Genomic DNA, 12,668 nt, shown 5'->3' with positions numbered 1-12,668 from the left:
GAGAGAGAGAGAGAGAGTGAGTGTGTGTGTGTGTGTGTGTGTGTGTGTGTGTGTGTGTGTGTGTGTGTGTCTACCAGCTAGTCAGGTTAGCAACCGTTTTAAATTCTGAGCACTGATAGCCACTAATTCAGGTGTACATAGGCACAGGTACTTGATAGAAAACAGTCTATTATAAAGCATCACTTAAAAGCTGTAAGCAGTCTATGCAGGTAGGAGTAAGTCTTATACAGATTGGGTTTGCCTGTTCTTCATACCAAATCCTTGATTCTGATACTCAGTTACAGGTCACCCACCCAAGCACCTTGATATGTAGATACAAGTAGGCGTTCTTTACTTCTGGATTTGAAAAGATGACAAAGGGATTGAGTGGGAATGATTAATTTCATACTGGGGAATGATGATTGCTGGTTATATCACTTACCACACAATAGATGTATTTAAATGTAACAGCTGTAACCAGCATAGGATGGAATTCTGATATCAGACTTAGGTGATAAACTTAAATTGACATTGGAAAAGAAGTTTCCAGCTTCCTACTTCAGTGTAGTCCAGATTTTTTGACCGCTGATACTGCTGATCCTCCTCTGTTACAGAAGCTTGGTCTCACATTATCTGTTTTGAGAGTTCACCATATCATTGCAGAGCCTTCATTTCATTCAGTGGAAGTCCTTACATCTGACATAATCAGATATGTCTGGTTAAAAACTAGTTGGCCAGATGCGGTGGCTCACACCTGTAATCCCAGCACTTTGGGAGGCCGAGGCGGGTGGATCATGAGGTCAGGAGTTCGAGACCAGCCTGACCAACATGGTGAAACCCAGTCTCTACTAAAAACACAAAAATTAGCTGGGCATGGTGGTATGTACCTGTAATCCCAGCTACTCAGGAGGCTGAGGCAGGAGACCTGCTTGAACTCGGGAGGCAGAGGTTGTAGTGAGCCAAGAGCAGGCCACAGCACTCCAGCCTGGATAACAGAGAGACTCCATCTCTGCCCCACCCCGCAAAAAAAGAAAAAAAAAAACTAGCTAAGAAAAAGTTATTTGAATTATACGTTTTGAATTTTTAAAATCTGAACTTAAAAAAGTCCACTCATTTTCCAGTCCTTGGGAAAAGCAAAGTCAAAGCCTTGTCCTGAGTATGGTGCTACTGTTTGATTTTTTTTTTTTCTGTATCAATAAAACAAGCGGAATCAATAATGCATTATTCAGTATTTCCAGTTTTTGTCTCTTAAAAATAGCCAGAGACTTTTGCATTCAAACATGTGCAAAAAGTCCAGCTCCTCCTAGACTGCTGCAATTTGCTTGAATCTTTTGCCATTGTCTCCCCCACATCTAATCCAATAGCTGACTTTTTTTCATCTTTTTTGTGACTTGCTTTTATTTAGCCTTTCCAAAGCATTCATCTTACCCAATTAGCCACTTAAGAAATACCAGGTTTGGTCTTGTCCTCCTGTGTAATCAATTAACATAACATTTTGTTCAATTATTTGATGATAATCCACTGAACTGCTAGGGGTAGAAGTGTTCAGAAAGTGCACACTGGTTTTCTAGAAGCACTTGGTGGGCCATGGGCATCTAGCAATATGTTTTACAGAGAAAAAGGTGATTATTTTCAAGAAGTCCTTGGCCTTACATGTGCACATGTCCAACACTAACTTTATTTAATGGAGTTTTGTTCAATTGCTCGCTGCCTTGATGTATCTGACAAAATGCCTACTGTCTGCCGTGTTAACCCTGACGATTTCTTTCATCAGTTTTCTCAGCTTTGCAGCATTCTTGCTAAAACAACAAAAACCCACTCTGTCTAGTTATATTCTTTCTGATATAGAGAGCTATTAAGGAGGATTGTATTATATACCCTTTTGGCAAGAAGAAACATTTTGTGATTGAAGGCTGAGCTGGACAATGGTCCCGGGAAGCATGAGTAGTTTCCTGGACCCTCTTGTGTAATGTGTAATGGACCTGTACAAGTGCTTCATCTTGGGCTCTGCTTTCAGGGAACCAGCCCCTCCTGAGATGAGGATTTATGGGGCAAGTAAAGAAGGCCTGTTCTCATTAACTGTAAGAAACCTGTAAGGAAGAGTGAGAAGCAGGAGGATGCAGAGAAAGAAGCTAAGAAAGAATGTGGCTTCAGGTGAAGGCTCAGCCTGAGCCCAGGGGAACCCTGGACTACACTGTGTTTCTTGCCTTGAAGCCACCACTGGGGCAGGGAGTCGCAAAGCAATGTAACCAGAGAACTGCAGCTTCCATCATCCCAGTGCAATCCTCCAAAGAAAGTTGAAGTTATGTGAGCAGGTAGTGGCAGCTAAGCAATGCATGCGTAAAAACTATATCAATAAAAGCAGTAAAAGGGAATCTGTGTAGATGATTAACTGCAAATTCACAGAATATCAGATAGCAAACGTGTGATATTTTTAAAATAACTACTTTTACTGGACCCAACTTATGAGCCTCCCTAAATTTTCTGGGTTTCTCTTGTCTCTTGGGTCCTAAACTGGTTAGACAAAAAGAGACCAGGCCCAATTTCCAAATGTCACCAGCTGACCCGTCTTCTCTGGGGAGGCCATGTTCAACATGTCCTCCATTATGCCTACCACCACGGGAAGTGCAGCAGCTGCAGAGTCCAGACCTGACCCAAGGAAACTCACACAGACTGCTGATTCGCCTATCCTGTTTCCAGACTCAAACACAAAGCGTCATACAGTTAAAATGTCATTCAGTGAGGCATGGCATTTGGCTTTTGTAGTGGTTGTCCCAAGGGGCCATACGCACAACCAGGAAGAACATAGGAGTTAAATGCCCGTGGGGGGAGTTTTAACCAGCAGGAGGCAATTTATAGATAAATTCCATTTGGTCTTTTCCTCTGGTGGACTGTTTTGAGCTGCTGTGGTTCTCTAGAGCATGTCTAGAGATTGTCCCTTGTGACTGAGCAAGTGGCTCTATTTTCCTTTCTGAAGCTGTGGCTGGCAAATCTGCTTTCCATTCTTCCTTGTTTCACTTCCCCTTTCCCTTCACTCTTCCTGCCCTGCAATTGCACCTCTTCACCTCCCACAACATGTGTTAGCACACAATCTTAGCCTGATTTCCAAAATCGACAACAAAAACAAAAACATGCCAAAACAGAACTGAAGGCAAAGACAGTACCCCTAGAGATCGAAGTTTCAGTACATGTGTAAATCCCCTCAGTGGTGGAGTTTCACTGTAGAACATCAGGAGAGAGATTCTGAGAGTAATCCTGATATTGTTCTTTTGTTCTTTTTCTATCTAGACAGTCAATCCTATTAAAATCTAAGTGGATGCTAAGGAGCAGCTCCAGGATGCTACAAAGAGTTTTCCTTTGTTAAGAGTCTTTCACAAACTAGCTCAGCACCATGAGCGCTGTGGCGAAGCATAGAAAGTAAAACAATGCAGAGGGGAATGTAGCACCCTAGAAGCTGCCTTTCCTCAAAGGAATACAGAACATTTGTGAACTGGCATGCTGATGATAGTGATGCAAAACATTCTTCTTTTTCAAAAAACAGAACCGACTTGTTCTGTGGCTCTGGCCAGATTGAGGCCAGGACTAGTCTTTTTAAAACAATATTGACAGATAACATTATATATTTTACTGTGTACAACATGATGTTGTAAAATACATATACGTTGTGAAATGGCTTTGAGCGTTACTAATGTGCAGGCTAGAGAATCTGTCCCAACTGCAAGTGATGTTCCCATCATCATTGTCACAATTAGTACTGATGGCTGTGGTCAATTTAGTCTGTAGCTATCAAGATGGGTATGGGGTAGTTGTTCTGTTTTTGCTATTTTATGCTTGTAGAAATGGTCTCAATTTTCTCTTCTGTCTGATTAGTCTTAGCATATGGGTTTCTTTTTTGCCATATTCTATTGCAGAGGCTGCCTCTCTCTGCCTTTCTCCCTCACATCTGGAATCCAGCCAAAATGTACTAGAAAAAGATGCTTCTCACATTTCAGCCCTTTTGTAAGGGTGCTGATTGCAACTTGGGTAACTTCAGTATAATCTAAGGTGGAAGCTTTCTGCTGCTTTTGAGGGAAAAAAAAATAAATGTCTAAAAATAAAACCTAGGCATAAAAATAGGGCCAAATACTCATTAACTGCCTCACTTAGCTGAATGCTGAAATTATTTCAATAGCACTAAATCAAGCCTTTGTGAGGAAGAGGTTGGGGTTTTTTTTTTAATTTGTATTATTTTATCTTAGATGATAAATGGGTTACTGTAATTTGTAATTTTATTCAAAACTTGAATTAAATAGTCCTCAAAGCCTCAATTTTCAGCTTATGCTCATGCTGACCCTTGAATTAGAGTACTTGTGTTCACAAGTCTCCTGGAATGTATTTTGTGAGCTGCCGTGGGAAAGGTTGGGGTGACAGACAGGACCAGGAGCCGGAGTATTCAAGGCTTGGGATGCTAGGGTTAAAAATTTGGATCTTATTCTAAGTGTGGTGGGAAGCCACTGGAGGGATTTAATTATGAGAATATTATAGAATGACTTCTATTTTCAAAATATGACTCCTGACTGCTGTATTGATAGTAGATTGAAAGGAGATAACAGTAGGAAAAGGGTAACTAGCCAAATGCCTATTTGTAGATATCCAGGTAAGTGATAGTGGCCTTTGGAGCAGGATGGTAATAGTAGAGTTGGAGAGAAGTGGACAAATAATGGAGTTTATCTAATTCATTAACAACAACAACAAAGAGATTGATTAATAGATTAGATATGGGGCATGAGAGAACGGAGGAGTCAAGATTGATTTCTAAGTTTCTGGCCCAAACAACTGGAAGAATTTGGTACTAGTTATTGAGATGAAGACTGGAGGAAGAACAGGATACTTTTTGCTGTTTTGTTGTGTTTAGGGTGGGTCATAGGGGAATGGAAAAGGGAATGAGCTGGAAATAAGGGCTCACGTTAACTTTGGGCATCTAAATGAACAGTTCAGAAGAACCGTTGAATGTATGAACTTGACCCAGTAGATAAGTTTGATAATCCTTGATGTGAAGATTACATTCAGTCATGAGACAAACTCGCCTAAGGAGAGAGTAGAGAGAAAGTAAAAAACCTGAGAACATTCCATATTTCCACATAAATAGGGCAAGTAGAAGAGAACCCATAAAGGACTAAGAAGGAACAGCAGTGAGGAAGGAAAAACTAGGAGAGTCTGATGTTCCAGAAACCAAGAGAAGACTCTTAACAAAGGAAGGTAACAGTCAATTACATTAAATGCTGCTGTGAAGTTGAGTTAGAGGAGGAAAAACAATGTCACCATTTTTGGTGTTCTTGGTGACACTGACAAGGGCAGCTCATGACATGTCATGCGGAAAAGAGCCGAGAGTTGATAGGAGATTGTAAAGTGGGAAACGAAGACAGCTATTTAGACAATTAATTCAAAAAATTAATGGAGCTAAGAAATAGGTAATCAAGAGTAAGGGGAGAATTTTTTTTCCTCATGTTCCTAAGATGGGTGCTTGGAGCATTTATGCTTATAGAATTGATTCAGCAGAGAGAGAAATCCTGATGATGCAGTAGAAAGGGAATATGATTGCAGGGACAGATTTCTCGAATGCAGAAAGGTGTGAGATGGAGAGCACAGTGAAGGGTTTGGCCTTGGATAAGAGCAGAAGGAGAGGCAAAAAGAGTGCACCTGCATGTTAATAGGTTGGTTGAGCTAGCAATAGGAGGATGAGGGAGTAGCCATCATCAATCACAGCAATTAATGAAGTAAGAGCGTCAGCTGGAAGGGAGATGGGAAAAGGGAATGTCAGTTTCACAAGAAGGTAGCAAATATTGGAGTCAACCTAGGCAGTGGGAAGATGAACCTCTAGTAGGACAATGGGCATGGAATGCTTCAAAGTTACACTAAACAAGATGAATTTGAGTGAATGTTTGCTTGGAAAGAGACTGTAATTAAATTTTAAGTTTTTTTTAATGACAGAGGCAAAAAGTATTATTACATGTTTACATATTTTCCTAGAAGAAAAATGAGTTTAATAATTACTTGCAATCTTAGTATTCGGAGACAATCACTGTGATATCCTTTTATATATTATACATTCAAATACTTCCATAGGAAGAAATATGAAGGTCTTAATTTTGATAACGAATACTATTTTAGAGCACTTTTGACTTTCCCAAGTATCTTAGTTATTGCTCTAAGAGAAATAAAAATAATTAGAGTAATAATTTTGTCATATTGCAAACATACTTCTATATTTTTGTTGCTTTTTTCATTTTTGTAGAGATATATCTGTAATAGGAAATGTACGGTTATGTTAAAAGGCCTTCTTCCTAAGGTTGTGTTTTCAATAACTTTCTTATTGTCTTTAAAATGTAAAAATGAAACTAAATTATTAATCTACCAGGCTTTATTTTGAAAAGATGTGATTAAGAAATCTAATTTTACTTTTTTAAAAGAATTGTTATTTTAGATTCAGGAGACACATGTGCAGGCTTGTTACAGATCGACAATTGCATGATTAATTTCACTTTTTAGGATAGTTTTAAGTCATTCTTAAATCACATATCCCATAACAAATATAGAATATATTCTTGTAATAGTAGAGCTCCCAAATTATTATTATTATTATTTTTTTTTTTTGAGACAAAGTCTCACTGTCTTACCCAGGCTGGAGTGCAGTGGTGCAATCTCAGCTCACTGCAACCTCTGCCTCCCTGGTTCGAGCGATTCTCCTGTCTCAGCCTCCTGAGTAGCTGGGACTATAGGCACACACCACCACACCAGGCTAATTTTTGTATTTTTAGTAAAGACGGGGTTTCACCATGTTGGCCAGGCTGGCCTTGAACTCCTGACCTCAAGCACTCCGCTTGCCTTGGTCTGCTAAAGTGCTGGGCTTACAGGTGTGATCAACCACATTTAGCCACAAATTATATCCTTAAAACTTTCTTTTAGAGATTTTAAAACCATGTATTGCTATTTTTTAAACAACCCATTTGTTACACTGTAAATATTATCATTAATCCTATCATCTGGGAAAATCAGTTATATTTTACTTACTTGAAACAGTATTGTGGGTACACGTTTTGCCATCTATATTTTCTTGCTTTTTTGAGTTTTTTTTTTTTAAATACTCTGTTAACCATGAATTTAATGGCTTGAACTAGTATTGGATATGTAAAAATATGTTTTCAGGTTTTAGTTGTTCTTTATGTATGATAATAAATAACATCATAGTTAACACCACTGGCACTTAATATTGAATTGAAAGTGGTTTTAGTATTTTCTGTCATAAAAGCAATATGTCTATGTAGAAAGCTTTAAACAAACTATTTTCCAGAGAACCACTGTTGCATATATACCGAATCTTTATTCATTCAAGAGCCATGTTTCAGCACCTCTTATGTAGCAGGCACTGCTTCAGATATGAAACCTACTCTTCAGATTTAACATCCTCATATATTTAGTCATATCGCTTGTCAGTATCCTATGAGCAGAAATGTGTATGCTTTTAAAAAATGAACTATGCTATTTAGAAATTGTATTGTAATCTAATTTTTTTCCTATAAACTATTAAGAAATTTCTTCCATGCCATTGAAACATCCTTTACAATATCATATTTAATGGCTACAAAAGAATTTATTCATGTGAATATACTACTCTTTTCCAATTCCCTTTTGCATTTTAAATCCATAACATGTGCACTTTACTTCTCTTTGACAGTATGACTAATATGTCCTGCACAAGACATGAAGGCACAGAGAGTGCTGTCTGTCTTCCTCATTCTCACATCATCTCTGAGTGGATTTCAAGGTAATTTCCTCTGTAATACAAGTGTTAGCTATTTTCATCATCAGATAAGAAACATGAGCACACAATGCAAGGTGGCTATTTCCTCCATAGCCATAGCATCGTGAACTATCCTTAATGATCAGTTAATCAGAAGCAAGGAACAGGCGGAGAGTCTGCATGAAGACTAAAAATTATATATATTTTTTCTGTCCGCTCTGATTAAGACTCTTTCTAATCTATTATCTGCTACCAGAAATAAGTTCTATAGAAAGGCAAGTTTGATTTATTGATTTTTTTTTTTAAGTGTAAGCTTGGTACTTACCACTTGACAGAAGGCATTATCAGCTTTCCTAGGTCCTGTGACAGGCATTCTTAATTATCCAGTGAAACATTAGAGGGGTTTAGCAGAGCAATTAGGGAGCTCCACAGTCACTCTTTTCCTTTCTCATCTTTCCGTGTCTTTCTCTCATCATAATGCCACATCCCTCTAGCTCTCTGCAGAGAAACTGAGGGACGTGGTAGGGTAGAAAGAATCCCAGAGGGGAAGGCAGAGGATAAAGACTGTGACAGAGGCATTTGAGCACCCAGTTCTTCCATCTTGGGTGGCCTGGGCATGATCCAAAGGAGTGACTCCATTGTCTAAAAAATAAGGCCCTTTCCAGTCCTAATATCTTAGAATCCATAGAGAGGGCACAAGATTTACTTAAAATATTTTGTAAATCAAAGAAGTTAGATTACTGCCTTCAATGATGGGAAGTATCTGGGTATATTTTCTTTGTAAAAATCCCTTATTTTGTTGATTTCATTTACTTTTTGAAATCAACTTGTGAAGTTGACAGTGAAAACAAAACAAAATAAGTAAATCAAGAGAACTGGGGATTGGGCTTCCACATTTATCTCCAGATATCCCTTACCTACATTTTGACCAATTCAGCACATCCTGAGAGCAGTCTTAAAGTCAAAGCAAATAAGTGACTCCGCTTCCCTTTTGGACTTCTGCTCATGTCCTCTCCTGTTTAGATCTAGTGTACAGATATTCCTATCAGATTCCCGAACCCAGCATTGTTTTCTACAGGCTCCAAAAATTTTCTTACCCAACCAAGCTGAGTTTATTCCATTCTTTCAGGGCCTGATGGCTATAGCTAGCTAGATAAACTAGTTTATTATTGCTATATTAGGAGTTAAATGTGAATGTGTTCTGGGAATGATATCAAAAGGAGTCTTTTAACATACATGATTTCCAAGCCAGGACTGGAAGAGAGATGAGACTATTGATCAAGTGGGCAGCAAACCAGTGTTTCTATGCCCTGGGCTATTACCAATTCTCCCCCCAGTTACATTGAATAAAACAGATATTCAATTAAAATTAAAACTCAAACACAGAGCTGTATGGTTTGTTTCTAATAACCAGACAACAAGTGTTTTTGATGATGTGGTCCATTAATAATCAGGCTGCTAACCTAGGAAGGTTCTCCTAGGTAGTTCTGGTATAATCGTGAACATGCACACATCACTAATTCTCTTCCTGGCTTCTCTGTTCTTGACTGTAGACACTTTCATTTTGGCTTTCTTTGGTAATATTTATATGAATGAACTAACCGTCATTGGAAGACTTGATGAAGATGTAATCCTCCCTTCGTCGTTTGAGAGTGGATCTGAAGTGATAATACACTGGAAGTATCAAGATAGATACAGTGTTCACAGTTACTTCAAAGGCAGTGATCATTTGGGAAACCAAGATCCCAGATATGCAAACAGGACCTCCCTTTTCTATAATGAGATTCAAAATGGGAATGCATCTCTATTATTCAGAAGATTAAGCCTTCTGGATGAAGGAATTTATACCTGCTATGTAGGAACAAAAATTCAAAGCATTACAAACAAAGTGGTGCTAAAGGTGGGAGGTAAGTGTACGTGTAAAGTTTCATGAAACGTAGTGATGACATTATTTCACGTTATTAGTAAACGTCTTTTTCCTAACTTAATATGCCATGAGCTTCCTTCCAAGTCAATACACAGAAATCTACTTGTTTCCAATGCACAGTATCTTGTAGTATACTAATGTTATAAATGATACACCTGTTCCCCTGTTGGTGGATATTCAGGCATTTCCAGTGTTTTACATTACACGCTTGTGATGAACATCCTTGTAGTTCTACCTAATACTGGGAAATAACCTGAAAGCAAAGTACCAGACGATTTAAATACATTACCGACACTAGCAGCCTAAGAGTGTCCACTTTCCCCTTAGTTGTATCAGTACCAAGTATCTGCCGATATGATGACTGAAAAAATATTGAATTGCTGATATAAATTGCATTTTTCTGTATTATAAATGAGGTTTTTACATTATATGCTTTCCTTCTCTGTCTTAACTATATATAACACAATACCTATATAACTCTAAGCCATTAATATAGCTAATATGTATAGTTATACATGGTTAATATCACTCAAACACAGCTTCATGGTGGTTATATTATATAGTTAATATAACTATATAATATATTAACTGTATTAATGTATTAATTGTTTCTAATTCCCATAGTTATATTGAACCAAACAGGTATTTGATTAAAATTGAAGAAACTCACAGAGTTTCATGGTTTCCAATTACTAGATTACCAAGAGTTCCTGAATGATGTGCTCTGTTAATGATCAGGCTGCTGATTATCAATGTATATGTAATATAGTTAGTAGGTAGTATAATATATAGTACAATTTTACACATAGATATAGATATATACACACACATATGCAGTATTTTCTAATGGGTTGTTTTTCCCAGCACTTGTTTCTTTTTCTTCTGTCCCTTTCAGCTGCTTCAGACCTTGATTCATAAATCACAAAATTTTGTGTAAACAGAGTCAAATAGGCGCTCTGAGTGAGTATTTGCGGAGTATAGAATGCCACGTGAACTCTACTTTACAGACTTAGACACCCTCATTTTGGTTGCCCAATGAGGCCATTAGATTTCTTTTCTAGCTATGTTTCTAGAGAATTGAGATTGCTAGTTGCCACATACCCATGCCTGCTCTTTTTTATTTTTTTCTAGATAACTACACCGTATCTTTAGGTTCTACAGAGTTTTGGGTTGTTTTTCCTTTCAGTAACTGCCAAGTTTTGCTCATAAAACTTAGCTTTTCATTTCATGGGTATTAGAAAGTATTCTGCACAGATGGCCATAAAGAAGCTAACGATGGCAGTTCTTCACGTGCCCTTCTTTCTCCTATGCAGTTTTTCTCACACCCGTGATGAAGTATGAAAAGAAGAACACAAACAGCTTCTTAATATGCAGCGTGTTAAGTGTTTATCCTCGTCCAGTTATCACGTGGAAAATGGACAACACACCTATCCCTGAAAACAATATGGAAGAAACAGGGTCTTTGGGCTCTTTTTCTATTAACAGCATACTGGATGTTACAGGATCACATTCATCTTATGAATGTACGATCAAAAATTCACTGCTGAGCCAAACATGGACAGGGCGCTGGACAATGAAAGGTAGGCTCCACGGGACTTTCTGTGTACAAGGGCTATGTCAAGGTTGGGGGGAAATGGGGACTGATTTACAAGGAAATGAAGATGAAAGAAAAGAAAGGAAATCCATCTGCGGCAGTTAGAAGACCGAGACCGGAGCCCTAGGGTTGGTTCTTACTGGCTGTGTTACGTTAAGCCATCGTTCTTACTTTTGAACATTAGTACTTCATTGATAAAATAGAAGTAATTCTTACCTTTCTAGGTATTTGTGAATTGAATGAAAACATTTATGAAATGTAAAGATGCAAATCTATGCTTGAATATTAGTGCTCTTCTCAATGGCCCATCCTTCAAACAGGATTTTCTACCAGCATTGCTCTTTAAAAGCTCAAAGGAGAAAGAATACTTGTCCCTCAGCAGATTACAACCTCCAATCTTTCAATTAAACATAATATTAATTACTGTTATTGCTTCTTTTTAGTTTCTTTACATAGTATTAGCCCATCAACCTCTATCCAACACCTCTATCACAACATGGTCAGTTTTTAGCACTCTTTCTTCTCATTTATTTGAACAGATCCAAACTCTGATCAATCTCTATATGCAAAACCTACTGTTTAATAAAACTTAATTTACTATCTCCATATAAATTCCAAGAAAATTTGTTTTACATTTTATTTGTAGCAAAGCAAAAAATTTTCTGTCAATCTCCCTTATAGAGGGAAAATGGAGGTTACCTATTTTTTTCAGCCTTCCTTTTCCTAGCATCTCATATTCCCAGAATGCTCACCAAAAACATACTGAAATTGTTCGTGATTCACCACATTTACTGAGTCAGTGTTAAAGGCATGAGTACCCAATGTTCATTTTCCATCAGGCAGGCAGCAATGGAAATATGGGAAAGAGTTGCAAATGTTACTATTATAAATATTTTCCTTGGAAAATCCTAATTTCTCATGTTCATTTAGAATTGAGTGTCTTGAAGCATGAACAGTTCTTTAGGCTCAGTACTGTTTGGTCCCACTGAAAAGCCATTATGTGCCAAGCTTTGTTGCTCAGACTGTGAACTTAAGAACATGGTCTCTACTGATTTGGGGATCCACAGTATCTAGTACAAATATAAAATTTAAACTAGGAACATAGCTTACAAAGGGAGTGATTAATTCTCTTCTCTGTGGTTGGACATGAATGGGGTTGTTATAGAATATGGGCTTAAGAAAGTTGCATAAAGGCAGAATTTTAGAAGAGTAGCAGGACATTCCAGAACAAGAATATTCCAGGTAAAAAGCATACAAAAGTAAAATTGCCTGGAGTTTGTGGAATCAACAGATCAAGAGATGAACCTGGAGAGGGAGGAAAAAAAAACAGATGAAAGACCTTTTACACCTTGGTAAGGAGCTTGTTGAGTCTTGGAGGTAGGATGGAT

The 12,668-nt window shown here is 37.9% G+C and overlaps 1 protein-coding gene across 2 annotated transcripts in view; it reads left to right on the top strand.

The window, feature by feature from the left end:
- Positions 1-12,668, top strand: part of HHLA2 (HERV-H LTR-associating 2) — an 84,353-nt gene that overhangs the window by 50,690 nt on the left and 20,995 nt on the right. The window contains exons 2-5 of one of the 2 annotated variants that reach the window (XM_032299174.1): positions 5,108-5,217; positions 7,694-7,783; positions 9,313-9,666; positions 11,000-11,266. In XM_032299174.1, coding sequence (XP_032155065.1) covers positions 7,720-7,783; positions 9,313-9,666; positions 11,000-11,266 — 685 coding nt within the window. In that variant the 5' untranslated portion in view covers positions 5,108-5,217; positions 7,694-7,719. The remainder of the gene's footprint in view (positions 1-5,107; positions 5,218-7,693; positions 7,784-9,312; positions 9,667-10,999; positions 11,267-12,668) is intronic. The other variant, XM_032299175.1, reaches the window with a different exon arrangement.

Source organism: Sapajus apella, unplaced genomic scaffold, assembly GCF_009761245.1.
Source record: "Sapajus apella isolate SASKATOON/1434 unplaced genomic scaffold, GSC_monkey_1.0 scaffold40, whole genome shotgun sequence".
Taxonomy (NCBI): domain Eukaryota; kingdom Metazoa; phylum Chordata; class Mammalia; order Primates; family Cebidae; genus Sapajus; species Sapajus apella.
This window is presented reverse-complemented; position numbering and strand designations above follow the sequence as displayed.